Source organism: Lytechinus variegatus, chromosome 2 (genome assembly GCF_018143015.1).
Source record: "Lytechinus variegatus isolate NC3 chromosome 2, Lvar_3.0, whole genome shotgun sequence".
NCBI classification, from domain to species: Eukaryota; Metazoa; Echinodermata; class Echinoidea; order Temnopleuroida; family Toxopneustidae; genus Lytechinus; species Lytechinus variegatus.
The window spans coordinates 57,261,368-57,283,307 of NC_054741.1; the positions used below are offsets into that span (position 1 = coordinate 57,261,368).

Below are 21,940 nucleotides of genomic sequence, written 5' to 3' on the forward strand. Positions count from 1 at the left end.
CTACCCCCACACTGGAAGACATTGTGAAAAAACGATGTCAAATGGCTCAACTTGCCCCATCTATGGGGTAAGTTGTGCCACCGTCAGGGGTAAGTTGAGCCACAAAAACTATGTACAAAATGTATGTGGGAAGAACCAGGATGTCAATTTTTCATTTTAAGTATTTTCACTTGCTAATTCTCTATAAATACTAACATCTTCTAAAAGTAAAAGAACTGTCATGTGAACTAGCTCATTTCTGCCTGCATATCAATGGCTTTTTACATTTTTAATTATTTTTTTATTATACATCACCATAAGAATTACCATGGCTCAACTTGCCCCATGTTGATTTGGCTTAAATTACCCCAGTCCAAACTTATTGCGATATTTTCACATCCACACATTTCTTATGCATTCATCATGTAAAAGACTATGACAAGAATGAGAATCCATACCTGGACTAACAATATTGTTCTTATTTCTATAATAGATTTAAAGATGTGTGTGGGTAAAAAGCACTTATCTATTTTTCACCCTTTTTTACTTTTTTGGCTGAAATTTGTATTTTTCCCTCTAAAAAATTACTTTTGTTTCAAAATTGAAAACAAAGTGGTGGGGTTAAAGGTTAATAGATCATCAATATATAACACCACCATGTTGTCTGACTCATTCATTATTAGCCTGGGGCTGGTGGCTCAACTTGCCCCTATGCTCAACTTACCCCGCCTTCCCCTACTCTAATTTGAAATAAGGTACTTCTGTTTCAAGTTCAACATACAGATTTTCTTCTGGAGCAAAGGGCCTTTGATATTACAGAGTGTAATAAATGGTAATTTTTCTTTTTTATTTGATTGGGATTTTAGAACATTTGTAAAATGTAATTCACATTATTGAAACTTTATCAATGCCATTTTCCTTGCTCTCTTTCTGGTTTTGTTCATGTAGGTTAATAAGCCCTGAACCCCTTCACCATTATCTTAGTGGTTCATCAGAAGATGGGTCTGTTATGTTACCTTGTGAATTCTGTGGGGATCTTTTACCTGCAGAGTTCCTACCTCACCATCAGGTCAGTGGTACCTTTTAATTTTCTTGCTCATTCATGTTTGAAAGAATGTAATACTCAAAATTTTTACGGCTCAAGCAGTTCTTGAAGTGAAGTAAAAATCAGGAAAATGAGGGTTGGATGAACAAAAGTAATGATCATTTAATTGAGTTCCTCAATTTTTCAATTTAGCTTGGACACTATTATGCAATATTTCATTCTTTTTAATCTGTATTTGAAAAAGGACATACATGTTCTCAAACAAAACTTTGCTCTCTCAACATGTTGTAATCCATATTACATGTAAATATACTTGACCACGCTGCAGCGTTGTGAATATCCTGCTTTTTGTCCCTGAAGAGGCAACAATAGGGAGATTTGATGGCTGAAAGGCCCATTCCTCCAAAGAGTGATTAGCATTCTTTTGAATTCAGGATAAGGGGGAATTCTGTGAATAATGAACCTTTAAAGGAACAGAAAGCCCAGTGGTAACCCTATCCACAGTAATGAATAGCTCATAGAAAAGTGTTTTATAGAGATATGGGTAACATATTCTGCAGACTTTTTGAGAACACAATATGATATCACATTTTGCTGAGAATTTAAGGCCTGAATTCACAAAGAATGTTTTGAAAACCCACGGTTGAGTCAATGGTTTATGCAGATTTCATGTATAAATTCCGCTTATTTTACCGCATATTGTATTAAAAAATTCCAATGCTGATGCGCACTTTGACAAAAGCGTGCATCAGCATTTGAATTTTTTATATACAGGTGCCCGATACCCGCTAAATTAAGCGTAATTTATGCAGGAAATCTGCATAGACCATGGATTCAACCATGGGTTTCCAAAACCCCTTTTGTGAATTCGGGCCTAAAAGATCCATCACAAAAAAACATTTCTTTTCAACAGTAGTGGAATCTAGAAGTAGTATAATTGGAAATATTTATGTACAAATTGATCCATTCATTGTTTGTCAGTTGGGAGTAAAGAAGAAAAGTTTAAGTTCATTGAAGCAGAAATAAATGACCTTATGAGGAAAGAATTTGAGGTTTGACCAATTGATTTTTTTTTGTCAATGCGATTTCTATGCTTGCTTATAACTTTCCTGTATATAATGGAAATGCTATTTTTTTTTGGGGGGGGGAGGGAGAGCAAAATCCACCCTATTTTCACTTGCATGCAGAAGATTGCTCATTTGACTTCAGGGGCCCGTTTCATAAAGCTGTTCGTAAGTTACAAATAACTTTACACACGACTGGTGACCCCTTTCTTATGCTAAATGATATCCCTATGTAACTGATTCAGCACCTAAGAACATGTTCCAGTCGTGCGTAAAGTTGTGCGTAACTTTATGAACAGCTCTTTGAAACACCACCCAGACGTGGTAGTAAATTTGGTGTTTCTACTACATGTACATGTATGCTGCTGCAATAGCCTTATTTTTTTAAGAACATTGATCTAGGAAATATTTAGATTTTTATTGCAGATTCACGAAAAAATACTTCAAAAGCTTTTAGCCACAAAGAAAGTCCCAATGATTATGATAATAATAATATAGGTATATTTACCCAGGGAAGCCGCTTCAGTTTTGAAAACTGTTCTCCCAGCGGGCCCTGCTATTATTATTATTACCCCGGCTTTAGCTGGGCTGCCTAGGCGCTCAAAGCATTCAAGGAATTTCTTCGTACCGGGTACCCATTCATCTCACCTGGGTTGAGTGCAGCACAATGTGGATAAATTTCTTGCTGAAGGAAATTACGCCATGGCTGGGATTCGAACCCACGACCCTCTGTTTCAAAGTCCGAAGACTAATCCACTGGGCCACAACGCTCCACAATGATTGCATGTAATACTCTCATTGGCTCTAATGTACCAGACATGATATATTAGTATTGGTGTGATAATATTTCTGTACCTGTAACCTTGGACTTGGAGAAAATTCATACTTTTTTTGTACTATTTAGATCATTTTACTAAAAGATTTTCTACAAGGCTAATTGCTTTGAATGGGTTTCTTAATAAGATTAACAGGAGAGATTCTCCAAATTGTTAACTGTGTGATAACAAAGATTAATCATCTGTTCATTTATTTTGTGAGTGTGGCAACTTGACAAGGTTATCCCAATCTGGCAAGAAGTTTTAGACATAATTTTACAGAATTGTGAGAAATAATACATTTATACATGTAGGTTTGATAGCAATTTCCCAATATTATTGCATTTAAATGCTTTGTCAAGAAACAGAAAGAAATTGAGTATTTTTTCAGCTAAAAAAAAAGAAGCAAATTACATGTTCACTTTAAGAAATGGCACTTTGATATATGATTTTCCCTGTTTCTTCTGAATCCAATTTAATATGTATTACCAAGCTATAGTTGTTGGTATCGCTAGTTTTTGTCTTCTTTATTTTTCACAATGAATGTATTTGATGTATGATGCAGTGTGTATGCTGCATTACCTTTATGCCACTGGGTATGAATATGCGTTGATCTTTGCACATTCACATCAACACCATGGCCTATGATACTCTGTACATTGGAATGTTTTGTGTTGGTTTAACCCTCGACAATAGTTGCTCTTTATGTATTGTATACATGCCCATTGTAATAGTAGTGTACTGGATGTCCTTGTACTCAACTTTCAGGGTGGGTTCCGTGTTTTTGCTGAAAATGACCTTTTGACCTATAAGGCCATTGTAAGCTGATAACTTGAAAACTGAAGAGATCTTTTGCAGATTACGTCTTTGCTATTGAAAATTCCCCTCTACTGACTTTGCAACATCCCTGTTGTATTTTTTTATCACAGTTTCACTGCAGGGAGAGTCGACCCACGAGGTCAAACCATGAAGTCGAGTCTGCCCTCCAGGATCTAGAAGAGACTCCTCCTAGTCCCACCCTGGTCAGTAGATCCATAGGGAGAACCAGGAACACGTTGGGAACATCGAGCCCTCCTAAGAGCAGGAGTTCTAGGAGGAGACAGGAGGATGCAATGCTGAGGAACATGTTCCCTGCATCAGGTAGGAATTATCATTTTGGATGGTCATTGGCTGATGTGACAGCCAGTCAGCAACCCTTCTTCAAAACTGATTTATGGCAAAGTGATCACATTTTTAGTTTCGTTCGGGTTTGATGGAATATTGCTATTGTGGAAATGATGTAAGTCATACAAAACACATTTGAGGAAATATGAAAAAAAATAGCTACCCAAACAGTGCCCATTTTCAATGCATAAGATGGGTGAACTTAGATAAAAAAGAAATATTCAAATCCTAAACCCTTAGAAAGCCACTTGTTTTGTGTGATGTCACCAGTGGCGGTCCGCGACCCGGAGGAGACAAAGCATTGGAGGGGCACGGCATTGTTCACAAACAATACAGTGCCCCTCCAACGCTTTGTCTCCTCCGGGTCACGGTCCGCCACTTGATGTCACTATAATGCTGCAGGACTCTTTTGTGTAGAATTTCATGCATCTTTTGAGACCAAATTTGTAATGTCCATATGTTTTCTTTAGTAGTAATGCATTATTTTGTAGAAACATAATTTGGATATTTGAAGCTTCATCATTTAATTTTTTGGGAAAAGAAAATGTTTGCCCATAAATTGGCATAATTATTACCGAGTGAATATTTTTTAAAAGTCTTAGTATAATAAAATGGAAGAGAACATAATAAGTAATGTGCATATTGAATTTTAGCACAATTAATGTCTGATACTTTAGTGTATTTCACATTATTGAGCTATTATCAAAGCTTTTTAAACAGGCTTTGATGTCAATTGAAGTTTTTATTTTATAGTCACAACCCCATTGTATATGAGCTACCATATGGTAAAGATGCTCAATAGCTGATCAAACTCTAGGATCGGATAGAAGTTACCACTGGATGGCAAAGGTACCATGATAGTAACTTTTAACAAACAGGGCCCCAGAAAACCTGAAATAAAATGAAATCAGTAGCCTTTGTTCGTGCAAATGACCATTTTATTCATCTGAATTTTTTTTCCATTGCTGCATTTTGTTGTTTACCAGGCTTTGATGAAGTTGATGAAGGAGATAATAGACATTCATCTAAGGTCAAGAGGTCATTGGGCCAAGCGGATGATGTATCAGGAAGAACGCAGTACAGTAGACCTCCAAAGAATAAAAATAGTAATCGTTCAGGTTAGTCCTTTGTAGTTTCAGTACTGACCCTCTTGTGACTATTGTCATGCTGTCATGACACATCACAAACTTTCTGCAGTTGCCAATGTTACACTATTGCAAAGAACAGTCCTTGCAAAACATTTCATGTCTAATAAGCCAACACCCACATAATGTTTGGTATCAGTTTTAAAATTGTTGATTGTTGGGCATTGGATAGGTTTGCATTGAGGGTTTTCCTCTTTTATATCTGTTCAGATGGTGTGATTGCATTGCATTGCTTTACTATCGCGTTTGTGCACGAGCCACATAGACGTCAAAAGTTCTTTTCGGCAATAGAATTAGTTTTTCATTATCCCTCCCTTAATGTAAATCATATTCTATGATCAAGAGACAAAATGAGGTAAGAAAGTAGAGTTGAAAGCTTCAGGATTATATCTGTATTCCAACATTTTGGCAAAATTTACACATTTTCTGATGCTTAAATTAAACATTGGAATAGGAAGGCAAGTGATCATGTAACAGTGAAAATCACACTTAGCCAGGGTGACTCTGGCTGGAAGTAACAATAATAATGATAATAATAGATACAGTATTTATTATGCGCTATCTAGTAAACTATTCCGAGTCGAAGAGGGATGGAGGGATTACGGGGGAAAAAAAGAAAAGAAGTAGACTTCCAGATCAGGTTAAAACTTAATTTATTGGAATATCATTATGAACATTAAAACAGTGTTGCAGCATTTATCAGTAAAGTTCTAGTCATTAATCAACTCAAATGTAAACATGCTTTGTCAAATATTGTTGCCGAAAGATGGAGACTCCAAAAGAGAACAGAAAGTAGAAAAAGGACGTTTGGAGTCATTACAGCGTTGTCACCTGTGCAAGGAGTATGTACACCAAAATCAAGTACCATTGCATTGTGTATATGTTACGTATCCCCATGCACATCTTAGTTTTATAGCAATATACATTACGCGAAAGATCCTGTCTAGTAGAGCAATAGAAACTGAATGTTTCTATACTTGTATTATTTCATCACTTGAATTTGATCATGGTTTATGCCCAGTTGGCATTTTTTTATTTTTTTATTTTTGTTTATTTCATCAGGTAAGAATGTTGGAGTAAAGGAGAATGATGTAGATGACTACCTAGCCAAAAATGATGTCAGCTATGTAGGATCACATCATGCAGGGACTACCTTACCACTCAAATCTAGCAATAAAGATCTAAGAAGTAAGTATCACCTTACCACACAAATCTAGCGATAAAGATGTAAGAAGAAGTAAGCATCACATTCTGCTTTACCCTCACTTTGTACATCCATCCGCTCCTTCTCTTTCTATTTGATCGTATCCCCCCCCCCCCACCTGCCCTTTTAATTTTGTTGACAGAAATCATTGGAGAGAGGATGTCTGCAAAGGTCTGTTTTAGATAAATGTTCCGGAATTTTGTTTTGAAATTGAGATGAATAATACCTGTTACAGTCTCGGGATAATTCAGAAAATAAGTATGTACATGTATGTATAAATGATGTTTTGGCATATACTGAAAGAAAAAGGAAAGGTTCTTGTTATATTTGATGATTATATCATCTAATTACAGGATGGGTACAGGGTTTAATGAAAGGGAGGACACAGAAAGTTAATTGATTTCTTTAGATACCAAGTCAAGAAATCATATGTTCACCTCTTAAAGAAAATCAGAAATACCAACAAAATAATGATGAAGAAACGAATAAACTTTGCATCACTCCATTCAAAAGAGGGCAATTTTCTGAAAAAGGGGGAATAAACAAAGTCAACCAAAAAGGGACACATGCCCTTTATGCCCCCCCCCCCCTCCCCTGGATATGACCCTACGATTGAAAAGCACCAAAAATTGATATTTATATGTTCAATTCTTTCCGTTCCTATTACTGAACCTGGAACCAAACCAGTGTCAAAGAAATTCACCAACAGCGACTATGCCAACGACAACCTGAGCTCTGACACGACATCGTTCCAACGCCTCCACCAGGCAACGTCCAAATCCAACACCGCAGCTGGTAGGGGTCTGAATAACATTCAGAAGAAACGAAGCGAAAGGCAGGATAGTTTTACTGAGCTGCTTTCACAATATGACAATGATCCTGTGTTCATGAGAGAGGACCGGGATGGAAGGAGCGGTGTAAAAAAGACAAACTCTAGAAAGACTCCCAACAAGGGAGCGTATAACACGGAGAGGGTTGCAGGTGCAACAGGATATGTTCCAAGCTTTGGGACCGATTCGAGTAGGAACAAGAAAACTACCAATCCAAGTTCTGTCAGGTGAGTACAGGGAATAATCTTAGTTTTATCAATTTGATTAACATATCTCGTCAGGGTCAGTGGAGGAAAAGATGACATTGCCCTTCAGTACAGTCCTATATAAAAACTTGCTATACGAAAGAAATGTGTTGCAGTCTGAAAAAACATAGCAAAAACATGATGTGATACTACAAAAATCATTCGCTGAAGTATATACCTGATATTATCTTTTGTTTTTAATCGTTATGTGCATTTATAATTCTTTACGGACTCCCAATATAGACTGTAAGGTTTTCATTCCTCAATGATCAGAAAGGAATGGATAAAAACCACAGAGGTATTTTGACACTGAAAATTGGAAATCTTGTAATTTAAAAGTACAAACTGATTGAATATAAAAAATTTTTTCCATATCTATCTTTAACTAGATAGTATCATTACCAACATTACCAAGCATGAGAGTAACTTTGATCACCCTATCTCCCCTCCCCCCCCCTTTGGGCCCCGCTGCTGACCATTTTTCACTACCATGACCACATGTATTGCTGCTATGTCATCTATATCATACAATTTAAACTTTTTAGTACATTCCTCCCCTTATTGTCCTTGTTGACATTCTAAAAATAATGATATCAATATCTAGGTGCTTCTGTTTAGGTATGGTGTCTTATGGCTCTTTGAATTTACTTCCTCCTCACTTTACACTGCCTTATGAAACAGACTTGCTGCAAATTTCACTGTGCCGACCGATGCTGTAACGAGAGTTCCTGCTGGCAGCAGAGCGGGGCTTGAACCGGCAATCTCTTCAGGTATATCATCCAGGCCCAGAGGTACAACCAACAGGCCTTCATCCAAGGTGAGGTCATGTTCTAGCATTATAGGAACTGTAGGAGGGGGGGATGGATGAGTGTACGCATATCAATCTAGATTCTAGACTTCAAAGATTAGAACCCCCCCCACTTCGAAATTCCCCATCCTACTGATCATGTATTACAGAATATTTTTACAGGCGTGTTGACAGCTTATGAAAGTAAGAGATATGTTATATTATGCCCCCCTTCCTCCCTCAGTCTGATTCTTCTGTACATTAAAAAGCTTAAAAAGCTGTGTGCGCTATGAATGCCTAGTTTAACTGGGTAATATCGGAGCGCCTTGAGCACCTAACAAGGTGGATATGTGCGCAATATAAATACACTATATTATATATATTACATTCTTTCCCTGATTCTAATTTATGTTTTCCTGTTTTTCTGATTTCAGACAAGACCTAAAGTAAAAGTAACAAGACATCCCAGCGGCCCATCGTGAAAGCACTTTGAATCCACTTCCATTAGTCATTAATATCCAAAATGTTGGTAAGATTTTTTTTTCTTCAAAATCTGAAGTAAGCCATGTGCTCTGTGCCCTATAACCCAAAAGACACAATTGATTGTTCAATTAAGCACAACTATATTGGTAAACCATATACACAAAGTTACAATCAATCATAAACATTGGCCATATCTCTTTATGGTACTCTGTTATATCTCTTTATGATTCGCCTCCAGGGCCCGATAATACAAACGTTGGCGATCAATTGCTATTAAAGTGGTATGGCCTATCAAGGTCATTTTTGTATGCAGATTTTAGACTGACCGGGAACCGATCAGAATTGCTCTTTCAAATTGTACTAGCGATTAATCGCAGCCTTTGTGTTGCAGGGCCCAGGTCCGATTGTAGAAGAATTGAGTCTCAAAACCTGGAAAGTCTAATGATCAGGAATATGATTATCACAATTTATCATGTATTTCAACAATCTTAGAAATTTCAAAGGACTTTCATGTAAGATGAAAAAGCTGAAATGTAGATAATTTTATAAATTTTCCCATTTTAAAAACACTTATTAATGGTGTTTGTGTAAAATTGTGTCGTTCTTTAAATGGAAAGACAGGAAGGTCACACCATGTGAAGGATGTGATGATCTATTATTGAAATGTGATCTTTTCATGGGATTACTCACAAGTACTTTTGAAAACATATATTGTAAAACTTTCTTTTAGATTCAATCTGTTGTTGTGAATGTTTTTAAATGCTGCCTCGGGTGATTCACCACTACAATTGCTAATTTGATATATGATAATTTAGGGATCAATTTCAATCCCTGAGTTAATACTTCATAATAAATTTTCCCTTTTTGGCTGAAAATCAATCTTGTTATGAACACATACTAGTGCATATGGTTATTTAATGGCAAACTCAAACCAATTGTTATGGTCAGGGCCAATCAGTCCCCTGAACTGTATCATATTTCAGTTATCACTCAGTAGTTGATTTGAGGTAATCATATTACTTTTTTTTTTTTTTCAAACATTTGAGAGGAAAACTGGAATTTTTGTCAGGCATAGATTAGTGTTTCAATTTTTATTGAGGGATATGATGAACATTAAGACAGTTTTGTTTTGATATTTGTCTACTTAGACTTTTGTAGTAGCAGTATAGCTCTGAATTTAATGGTATATTGCAATTTGGTGAATTCAAAATACTGTGCGCCATCTATTGGTTGCAGAGAACAGGCTAAAATTCGCAGTACCTCATGGGAAAAATTTGGCATCTGTTGTGCACGCTAGTACTATTGTGTATGCATGCATGGGATTATTCAGTGCTGGCCGATGCGCCTTGACCAGCTTTCACAATGATGCCCTTAACAAGGGTCCAGGAGGTGGGAGAGAAAATTCTTTGCGAAATTACACCATTTCAGGGAACTCTTCGTCCGCTTTGGCAATATGGTTTTCATCATTGAAGCACCACACATATCAGCCACACAACTTAGGGTGACAGAGCCTTCTACATCTCTGGACCAAAGCTGTGAAATAGCCATCTCCAATTTATCAGGAGAGCAGAGACCCAATCAGCTTTGAGTCTAACCTGAAGACCTTTCTGTTCCCCTCTCTAACATTATTGCAAGAATAGCATTACTAGGACAGTACTTGAACTGAATGATGATCCTAAGCACTGTTTGAAGACATTGAAATTTGTAAGATATTTCCTATTTTTGAGCAAGCGCCATAAGTGCCCAGCTGAGGCGGATACCGGCGCTATACAAGAACCTATCATCATCATCACCACAGTCACATTATATTGACTAGCACTTCGCACTGCCTGCACCTCCGCGCGATGTCGACTCCAAAGTTCAAAAGTTGGCCTGTTCACTGCAACCGTTAGATGGTGCACCATATTGTGGATTGCAATTGGTCTACAACTGCTTTGTGTACTTTCTATTTGATCTAGTCCAATGTCTGTCCGTGGCAGGCAAAGAGTTTATATTTTCTCAGAGTGGTGTAATCATTTCCTATGGGTAGACCAGTATCTAATGACAGGGGTAGTGTGATAGTGGGCGATTCCATACGTGTCGTACGGGACATTTTAAAAACAATTTCTAGTCTCTTAGTTGATCACTTGAGCAACAGAAAATTATTTATTATATAGGTAGTCATCTGAAAAAACTGATTACCAACACAAAATGTTGGATTATGGGTGAATTAAAGGTGAAAATGTGTGTCGTACAGGACTCAGAAATGTCCCGTACGACACGCAACATTTTCACCTTTAATTCACCCATGGACAACATATTTTTGTCGGTTGTCATTTTTTCATATGACTTTCCAGTAGTACTTTATTATTACCACAAAACAAACTGAAGTTCTTCGTTTGTTTGGACAGTAGGTTGGAAAATGTTGCGAAAATGGCTGATTTTTCTAGCATGGAATCACCCTAGTGTGTTGTATGCATAAAGCACTTGAGATGCTGTTCTGATGTAATCATGTTGCATAAGCAGATTGTCAGTAGTTGTTACTGTATTTGAAATAAATATTTAGCACATCCTGTAAGTTCTATTGAAATGATAATACTTTTCTGTTAAACAACTTTAATGGCCATGGCTCTTTGGGCTAACTTGTACCAATTTGGATTCATGAAGACAATGCCTAAAGCTTCAAGTGTAATTGAAAGAAACACATTGTTGCTTTATTTCATATTAGATATACCAGAAATCAGAATTTATTTCACATGCTTGTGTATATTTCTATGATCCTTTCATTCTGTACTTAAAGTAAACCATTAAAAACTTAACTGGCATACTGTATAAAATTTGTCTTTCATGAATTATGTAAATCAGGGCTGTTAGGCAACTTGTTCAAAGTCTGTGCTGTATTATGCTTTTCACACTGCATTTCCTAAACCCCATACTATCCGTAACCCTGGATTATCTTTAATATAACCCTTTTTTTTGTTTCACGCTATCTTTCTTAACCCCATACTATTTGCTTAGCTGGGGTTATCGCCTTAAACCCGGACTATCGCACAGCTTATAAGTATTGATGATTTTACCATACAGAGCGTGATTAACCCTATCTAGGCCGGGGGGGGGGCCTCGGAGGCCCCCCCTCAACGAATCGCGTGATATTTTCGTTGCGCGAAATTTTTTGACCGCGCCGCTCGCTGACTTTTTACTTTCAAGTCTTGCGCAACTTTTGAGACCAATTTTGCGTCACCCGGGTACGTGGTTCCGAAATTACGCAACATTATGTAAGTGCATGTCAGACCGAAAATTGCTCAAAAACGTGATTTCATGTACAAAGTCAATGCAAATTGTGTTTTCAACCAAAATTCATAAATGTATGATTATTTTTAGTCTTTCTAGTCTAAATGTATTCATTTTATGCTTTTTATGGTCACAGAAGAGTCCCCAACAAATTTCATTGAAAAACAATGAAAAACAAAAGGTCAAAAAAACAAAGAAATACATAAGAAATTGCAAAAAACAATATAATACATAAGAAAATGATTCGATATCACAATTTTTTCATGTACACTTGCTAAGGACACCACAAAGAGTTTCTATACCAAAAATTAGTACATTTGGAGCTTTATTTAGGGAGTTAAAGGGAAAAGTATGATTTCGCATACTAATTACGCATAAATTAGCATAATCACTTAATAGCAATTCGCATGAAATAAATTACTATACAATCTTGTAGATTATGCTCCAGGCAACCCGCGTGCCAATTTTCGGCGCGGTCGACGGCCGAGATCTTAGGGGGGGCCTGGGAGGCCCCCCCCCCCCGGCCATAGGAACTCCAAAAAAAATACCCCGGCCTAGGTAGGGTTAATGTGCAATTTCGACTTCTGTGATTGGCTAATGCTTAGCCTCACTTTTCCTTAGCCCAGTTCTGTTTCACACTGCATCTCTTAGCACTGTAATTGTGGTGCTAGCACCACAATTAGCCGGCTAATCCTGCTTTTTGCAGGGCCAGATAGTACCATACTATTTACCGTGCTTGCCCACTTTGCTAAAACGCAGTGTGAAATTGAAGTGGGCTAAGCTTAACCCCGGGAAAAAGTGCAGTGTGAAAGGCATATATGCATCTTTTCATCGCAGCTTTTCTGCTTTCCAATTATGTTGTCGATGATGAATTGTGAGAATTGGTGAAAAAACTGATGAAATTAAAAGCTGCTTTCGTATTCCTCCAGGAAAGACACAGCTTTGACTTTAGACAAGGTGCCCTTCTTTTGTCTACTCAAACTTGGCCCCATCTTACAAAGAGTTGCGATCGATCCAATCAACCACATCTATGGATGGCCAGCAACGTCAACATCTGAAATGCAAATTTTTTTCGAAATATATTCTAGAAATGATGTATATTCATACATTCATCATTCTCTCAAAGATTCAGTGTGATTCTCTTTGTTTACTAAGGAGATTGTGCAAATTTCTTGTAGAAAGAATATTATGATGTTGATGGATTTCCATACAGTTGAGATTGATTGGATCAATTGTAACTCTTTGTAAGATGGGGCCCTGGACTGTCAGCTATTAGAAACAATTATTTATTCAATTAGAATCATGGACCTTGGTAATGGTGTGACTTCAGTCATATTCAAAGACCCTTAATTCAGAAACATAAACTATCTGTCCTTGTTAATTTTCTGAAGAAAAATTGTAATTATTTCATATTTTGGACAGGAAAGTAATATTAAAAGCTGTTTTTTTTCCTCCTTGGTTGCTCTTTAAACTGAGGTTAAAACTTCAGTTTAAAGACTTGTTCCTACCATACAGTCTGATATCAATGACAGTATTTGGTTAAAAGTGGAGATAGTACCTTTTGTCATAGAGATCTTCATCTATTGACTCACTAATTTATGATGATGCTAAGCTGTCAACTGTTGAGAAGCAAATACATGTAGTAATTGTCAATGTTCAGAAAATATGACAGGAAAAGGAAAGGGAGAATAGGCATCCAAAAAGAGGAAAGGGAAACAGGAGACCAAAGTGTGACTTTCTTGGAATGCACATAATTCAAAGTTTAGTGTATGTAAACAAAGTGCTGAAACACACTTTCATGTCAGTGAGCTTGAGATTAAAGAGAAATTCCAGTAGTAGCAGTAAACACTGATTTCATGAGAAAGTCTGTAAAACAAGGCTTAATTGTCAGTACATCATCGAGGATCTAGATCTTGTACGGTTACATGAACTGAACTTTGTGAAATCTTGAAATCTACGCCGAAAAATGTTCACACCGAAGATCCCCAACACAGATAAGCGCACGTGGGACAATGTATAATTATTGCTTAGAGCGTCGGGCCCGACGCTCTACCCGAATCCTGTGCTTATTTGCTGATTTCTCAGCAATTACACAATTTCTTCCAGAATCCTTTGGTACATGCGTTTTATTTATACAAACAGACACTTTGGTGGTCATTTCATTGGATTCTGTATTAACTCATTTTGATATCGTTACCAAAACTAGCATTTACCTTTAAGTGCTTGATATTTGTGTACATATGGGATAGCAGCGGAGGTCATGGTAAACCTGACAAAGAGAAACTAGTAAGGTCATACATGTAGATTGATCATGGATATCACATTGTAGCTGGTAGAGCAAAATAGATGTGCATTCGCACTGCGTTGGAATGGTTGATACAGGTATGCTCAAAAGTGAGTGAACCCCTCCACAAAATGCACTCCTTCATGCATGAGTGTTGATTGTAGACAACAACACTACAGTGTTTGGTGAGCCCAGAGAAACAACCTTCATTGGATGTAATATCTCATCACCTGACTTCACAATGAAATATCTAATACCGGACAGAACTTGAACATTTCATTTTCATTTCATGTTCATTTTCTGGTGGGGTTCACTATCTTTTTAGCACCACTGCAAGTAAGGGAGCAGTGTATCGATTGAATAAAGATATATTTAGATGGAATGATGCCAATTTTGCAGACACAGAAAAAGAATAATTTCAAATGCCAGCTGTTCATTTTATACTTGATGTGCTTTTATGTGCTCTTCAACCAGCAAGCGCAAAAATCTTTGATCTGACATCGGGAATTCAGGACAGTCCTGATGCAACGATTTCCAGTACTGTACCGTTTTGTGTGTGCTTTGTTCATGTGACTTTGTAATTATCATGACATGAATTAGTATACCATTAAAACACATATATGTAAAAAAAAAAAATGACATGAATTAGTAAAATTGTACAGCTTCCAAGCTTTAAGCTGATCTTAAATTTGAATGAACTTTGTTTGTCGCAAGATGCATGATAGCTCTGGAACTGTATTTAAGATCGTAATGAAATTGCCACTTTTAGTTGACTGCATTTCATGTATCTTGTTAGCCAAGGGATGCAGAAGTTTTCATTTCAATCTGTGAAGAAAATTACCTGCAGAACTCTTATTAAGAATCTAAGTTTTTATTTTATCTTTATGAAGAGTATCCATATATCTATGTAATCCTATAGCAGAGGATTTGCTCTAGTATTAAGCTTTACAAAAACAATCCCTGAAGAACATTTCTTTGAACTCAGATTACCTTATTTATACCTTGGTCACATTTGATCTACGGCGGCGTACGGCGATTCAACAACAGCCGTTTCATTAATTTAAATTCAAACTACCTATATGTAGTTGGTACAAAAAATGTTGAAACGGCTATTTTCGACTCGCGGTACGGCCGCCGTAGAGCAAATGTGACCATGGTATAACTCTTAAAACATTTAGAGGGGCATTTGTGATCTTTACAGAGAGAAAAAAAAACTATTTAAAAAGAGCTTTGCTTATAAAATCTATTGTAGCCAGATTTATTACTTATTTCTTTGTCTAGTATGCCATTTTTCTTTGGATTTGTTAAAATGATTTCAAAATGTGCTGTAAATTGTTTGAAACTTCTATTTTTTTATGTAAAATTTTACTTGTACTCATAGCTGTACAGTGAAAAGATGACTTTATGAAGAGTGCTTGTGTGAATGACTTCATCCTACATTAAATAAATTGCTGAAATCAAATTATACAGTTGTCATGAAGTTTACTTTGATGTTTTAGAGTTATTAGGAAACAAAATGTTGAAATTCATTTTAAAAAATCACTCAGTCATATTTACTCGTCATGTCATTATTCGTGAATTTATTATCTTTACAAGAGACATCAAAATCTAAAAATAATTCTTCAAATCACTTGTGTCCAGGAAATGTGGGTTAAGTAAATCAGGGTTCCCAGCCCTTCAGGGAAATCAGGGAAAATTGTTTTACTTTCTTCCAGTCAGGGAAATATCAGGAAATTTGATTTTTGAAAAATACCTCAAATCAGGGGAAATGCCTCAAATGAGGGAAAAATCAGGGAATTTTGAGCGGCCCAAAAGTCAAAAGCTCTGTTATATTTTGTTGCACATCAAAGCATCATCCATTGAATGACTGGTTATGGTAGTACTAATTACTTTTACATTATTGTTAAATTTGTTTTTATACTGAAAACCATGCAGTTCACTGCAAAAACTTAGAAAACATGCGAAACTGGGAATGGGTTTGAATAATTATCAGGGAATTTTTACACTTTATCAGGGAATTTTGTTTTCTTGAAAAGCTGGGAACCTTGTAAATCTGATGCCTTACAAACATTATCTTTATCTACCATTCACCATAATACAAATATTACTTTGAACCACAAAGATTGGCAAATCAAAACATCTGATTTTTCCCCCAAGACATCCATAGGAGCCCCTTCTCTAAAAAAAAAATACCAATTTCGAAGGAAATCCGCCAACTGGGGGTTATTCAAAGATCTCAAAATTCGGGGACATGATGAACAAAAAAAAAACAACTTTATCTTCATGAAATTTCTTTGAAAATGAGAGTTCGATTTTTTTCCATAAATTGTTTTTTCGTTGAATAAGCATTTAACCCATCTGATTTTTTAGTGACGGCATATGCATAGGGATCGTTCATATACTTCCTTTTCACCATATCCTTTCCATCATTCCAATGAAACAATAAAAAGTCTTATTCAGCTCTGACAAAAAAAGAGATCGAATTTGAAAAGTGCATATTGTTAGTGTTATGGCATAAGTAGCATTGGTCAAAAAACTGTTTGTCACGAGATTTTGAACCAAAATATCTTCCAGTTCCAGGGGCCGATTGCACGAAAGGGTCTTTCCAAGGACCGTCTTTCGTGTCGCCCACCTTTTATGATGCGCTGTATGCGGGATATTTCTGAAATGTATGATAAACAAATAAAATTTGTTTGCTCGTATTTAAATCAATTTGTATACAATTTCGTGATATATCACATTTTATAAACAAATATTTTGTGTACTTCAGCGGATGAATAAAATGTTTGCAGGTAATTGATTTAAAATGCGTTTCACATGGCACTTCATAATAAATGGGCGACACGAAAGACGGTTCTTGCAAAGACCCTTTCGTGCAATCGGCCCCATCTTTGATTTATGACAAAGCTATCAAAAGCACAGAACAATAGATTTGATTCACCATGTTCACTGAACCCGTTGTTCTGTGCTTATCTGGCTTTTTATTTCCAAAGAACTGAATGGTCCTGTATCAATGGTGGTATCAGTTTTGTCAACCCATGGGCGGCAACCTCCATAAGGCTCCAATATCAAAGCTGACTCTGTGAACTTGAACAAGTCATCCATGCTGTGAAGTGTCTGGAAATAATTTGTCACAAAAAAATGTTAAAGGGGAGCTTACTCTGACGTGAAGTACTCACTAAAGTAGCAACATTCAGTTATAAAAGTAGGAATGTGAGAAACATATCAACAGGGTTTAAAGGATAGCAGAAGTAATGCTAAATTCATTATGGGACAAGAGCCTGTACCTTACAGCCAGGTGGGACACTTTTAGGTAGAGTGAGCTGCAGATTTGTTGTAGAAATTTTCAGTAATAAACTAGGTTTTGGATATTAGGTGGTAGTGGTGGTACATTGTCAAGACCACTAGTATAATGAGCAAAAAATCGAGGGGCCATGCATGGCTTAGGGGGCAAATTTGCTTAAAAGCTGTGCGAGCATAGCGAACGAATGAAATTGTTGATCTTAATATTCAATTAAAAAAAATCAAAGTGTGTGATCATACATCATCCCCTTTTCATTCTTTTTGCATCCCGCTTTTTTTTGGGGGGGGTCTTGAAAATCTTGGGGATCATGGCTCCCAAGCCCCAAATCTATAGGGCCTGTGCTTTTGGTCAGGACACCAAAAGTGGGTTTCCTGTGAAATCTTTTTATAAACCTATCCTCCAATTAGCCGCCTTAGAGTAATGCGGATAATTCAATAAAAATTGCGTTCACAAACTCCGAAAATAAGCCGCATTATTTTTACGAGCGCTCGTCCTGAAAAAGGCGGATAATCGTCATGACAACTGGACACGCCCCTCCGATGCGGTTGTGTTGGAAAAGGGTGACCTTGTGACCGCACCATGGCAATTATCCGCATAATTTGGAAATGCGTTCATAAACTCAAAATCTTGTCCCGATGCTGCTATTATGCGGATAATAGCAGCATCAAAATAATGCGGATTACTCTTGTCCTCATCCAATTTTACGACCAAATTATGCTGCTATTAGCCGCATAATTGGGTTTATGAAAGGGGTTACAAATTTTATGGACTTTGTATTCCTTATATTTTTTCTTCCGCTTTCATCCCGTCATGCACTGAATTTTCGCGATTGGATGGACGAGATGAGAGGTCATACTATGGTCATTCAACAGACTACCATTATTATCGATTGATTTGTTTGTTTCATCAATACACCGGCGTTAAAAGGAAATCACTGATGCATTTCGTAGTTGCAAACATAATTATGTAATCCGGACAGACAGTCTCGACGTAGTCTGCTATGCAGACTCTGAATAGCTCGTATGGTGGGATTGGTTTGCGAGCGAAGCGAGCCATTTCAGAGTCTGCTTTTTCTGCAGCCTCAGTAGACCTAGTCTGCTATGCAGACTCGTTGAATCAGCTGAGGTACACGCACTGCAGATGTGGGTCTACATTTGTAGACTAATATCATAGTAAAGACAAGAATTTAAATAACAGAGAGATAAAAATCAGGTGATTAACCTGTTATAGAGACTAACAAAATTCCATCCTCAGAAGGCTTGCATGATTTTTTAGTGAGATGCGCATATTGTTCATGATGTGCTTAGATCGAATGTCCAGGTTTCAGGTCGAAAAATCAAAATTTCAGCTTGCGCTTCGCATCAACAAGTTAGGCCTATTTATATTCATGGTTGCAAAATGTGCTCAGAGTATCTAGTTTCGGGTCGAGAAATGGCAGAAAAAAAAATGGCAGAAGAAATTTTCAGCCCGAGCTTCACGCTCACTGTATTTTTATTGGCGAGAAATATACTTATTAATCTAATCAAGAGTCGATCATTGCAAACGGCGGGGCAAACGTGTACTTTTGGCATGCCAGTATATTAATATTTTCAGCTAATAAAGATATATGTGTATGTTTACGCAATTATTCCCCCATAAAAAGTTTCACAATAGTATGTAGCTTGATTACCATGTCATTTATAATAAAATAGATTTTAATATTGGTGCCTTTTAATGTGACCACCTTTTCATGCATGTGGATATATTCTCCCAACTCACTTCTACTAAGTATCCGTTTTGAGTTTTTGTGGTCAATTAGTAACCGACGCCTACATTTACATTTTAGGGGGAATTTAATTTTATGTACTTTTGAAAAATAAAAAAAATAGGCATGATAAAACTTTGATGAATATTTTTTTCATAAAATCTCTAATACTTCTTACAATTATTTTCCATGATAGTATTTGCTTGATATTTTATATATATTTTTGCTGATTTTTTTTTTATTTACCTATTAAAGAATGGACGAACCTCAACGATACCATATACGGCAGGCAGGACTCCTACACATTTTACACGAATGGGTGGGGCATGCTTGCTTTCGATCCTTTGCAAGTTCCCGCATGTCGCATGCGGATACTTCTGCGGATATTCTCAGTTAGGGGGCCTAATTGGTACGCGATAGGCTAACGTGTTGAACATTTATTTTACCAGTGTTTATCCGGTAGCAACTAATGCTTTATATTCAACCCGGTAGAAGATACTACAATCAAGATACATAAACGCTTACATCTGCCAATCCTTAAATAATTTGTAGTTAAATTGTGTCTTCATAGACATTCTTCATACTCATAGCCAGACAAGTGAGAGAGGCGGGCAGCGCTGTTGTTGGGCGTATCAAGTTCGAGGGGAGTCGGCCTACCACTACTACCACCAAACGATTTTTGTACTTCGTTGAATATCTGGCTCCGTTTTTTATTCTTCCATACCGTCATGTTAGACAGATTGCCAGCCAAGTTTCAGCAGACTTATTTCTGGTTCGAAGAAGATTTTGAGCACGGCCCGTACTCGTCATGGATGGCAAAATACTGGCACTGGTCAATGTACATCAGCATCGCCTATGTGGTGATCATCTTCGGGCTGCAGCGCTTCATGCGAGACAGGCCTCCCTTCGATCTCCGCAGACCCCTGATACTATGGTCCGCTAGCCTCTCCGTCTTCAGCATCGTCTGTGCCTTCCGACTCGCTCAGGAGTTTGTCATGTATGCACGGGACTATGGATGGAAAGCAACCATGTGTGATGACCGATATGGCATGGATGGGGTCAATGGCTTTTGGTCTATGTTATTCGTTTGGAGTAAGCTTCCGGAACTTGGTGACACGCTCTTTATCGTTCTTCGCAAACAACCTCTCATTTTCCTCCACTGGTATCACCACATCACCGTTTTCGTGTATGCATGGTACAGCTATCCTCTCATGTTGGCCCCCGGACGCTACTTCGTTGATCTCAATGCCCTTGTACATGCCTTCATGTATACCTACTATGCCCTCAAAGCATCTCGCCTTGTTCGTATACCTCGTCAAATCAACGTCTGCCTTACTTTAATCCAAACCTCCCAGATGGTCGTCGGATGCGTCATCAACACCCTGGCGTGGAAGTTTAGATCGCAAGGGGAGTTTTGCTCGACGACAGACAACAATATTAGGGTGTCGTTACTCATGTACTTTTCGTATTTCATCCTCTTTGCTCATTACTTCTATAAAACCTACTTTGTGAAGAAGGCCCCCCGAAAGCAAAAGGAGGTGCAGAACGGTGTTCATCAAAACGGTGTTCATATCAATGGTGCACATCAAAATGGCAAATCTCATTATAGCAATGGAAAAGCATCGCTCAAGACGGATTAAAGTAAATGCAACCCACTGGTTGACTTCCTATGTACTGTTGCAGAGATCTTTCAAAATGTATGTTAGTGCCATAATACATGTGTAGACTACGTAGTATATTATGAGATTATTGATTACCATATATATGGCTTCTAGTTGAAATGTAAAATATTTTTAAGGATGCCTGGTAATAAAATGTTCTCAAATTTGAAAAGAAACCAGTAGAGAGTATACATGTAGGTGTACAGTGTATGCATGTAAACAATTTTTACACCTGTTCACAACTATTGAATATATGACTACCTATGTACATGGTAGTGAATGTACATGTAGGGAGAGTAAAAGGTTTCCACTTTGCCTTAAAATTTTAGAGATTTTAGCCATCTGAAAGAATGAAGCTGGTATTTTGTACTTTTGGTTGAATCTTTAGATTTTCAGAACGGTGATGATTGCCTCAAATGACTCGCCTTAGGTACACGTAGAAGCGAGGGTTCTGTTGGATACTGAATTTGTGCTAGACAGGACCTTTCTTGAGCTATGAAAAACATATAGTTTTAAGCTCTTTGAAAATCCCACCTATTGATATAGGGTTTGATGAAGCTCCGAGAATGCACTATTAGCAATGAAATGGGAGTACATGAGTATTAATCTGTTCTGTAGATGGAAGAATGTGCAGTTTGCTGACTCAGATTGAGAAGATCCCATAGCACACACCCACCCTATAATCTCAACACCAAAGAAGGCCAATTGAGTATGGAAATAATCCCTGTCAAAGGGGGTCAAGTTGAGAAAAATTGCCAGACCACTTAAACTTAAAGGCTTCCTGTTACGTGCAAAGTTGCCACTAAATGGTCCTTTTCTATGGACACTTATTTTTGATTAGCCCCTTTCTGGAGAAAAGCTTGATATACCATTAAGTAATAACATTATGGTAGTGGGAATGTTTACAAAAGATTTG

At 37.3% G+C, this 21,940-nt stretch overlaps 2 protein-coding genes across 3 annotated transcripts in view; both read left to right on the plus strand.

Annotated features, from left to right (window-relative positions):
- LOC121408452 (TRAF-type zinc finger domain-containing protein 1-like) overlaps positions 1 to 11,846 on the plus strand; it is a 48,649-nt gene extending 36,803 nt beyond the window's left edge. The window contains exons 9-15 of one of the 2 annotated variants that reach the window (XM_041599926.1): positions 928 to 1,048; positions 3,833 to 4,043; positions 5,054 to 5,185; positions 6,275 to 6,400; positions 7,086 to 7,473; positions 8,173 to 8,308; positions 8,713 to 11,846. In XM_041599926.1, the coding sequence (XP_041455860.1) occupies positions 928 to 1,048; positions 3,833 to 4,043; positions 5,054 to 5,185; positions 6,275 to 6,400; positions 7,086 to 7,473; positions 8,173 to 8,308; positions 8,713 to 8,760 (1,162 nt within the window). In that variant the 3' untranslated portion in view covers positions 8,761 to 11,846. The remainder of the gene's footprint in view (positions 1 to 927; positions 1,049 to 3,832; positions 4,044 to 5,053; positions 5,186 to 6,274; positions 6,401 to 7,085; positions 7,474 to 8,172; positions 8,309 to 8,712) is intronic. The other variant, XM_041599928.1, reaches the window with a different exon arrangement.
- Positions 11,847 to 20,091: 8,245 nt separating this feature from the next.
- Positions 20,092 to 21,003, plus strand: LOC121406877 (elongation of very long chain fatty acids protein 6-like). Its single transcript, XM_041597748.1, has one exon. It carries the CDS (start codon positions 20,092 to 20,094, stop codon positions 21,001 to 21,003), a length of 912 nt encoding a protein of 303 aa, XP_041453682.1.
- Positions 21,004 to 21,940: the final 937 nt, after the last annotated feature.

Excerpts from the sequence above, each read along its gene's own strand:
- LOC121406877 (XM_041597748.1), top strand. The coding sequence starts at position 20,092 with ATGTTAGACAGATTGCCAGCCAAGTTTCAGCAGACTTATTTCTGGTTC.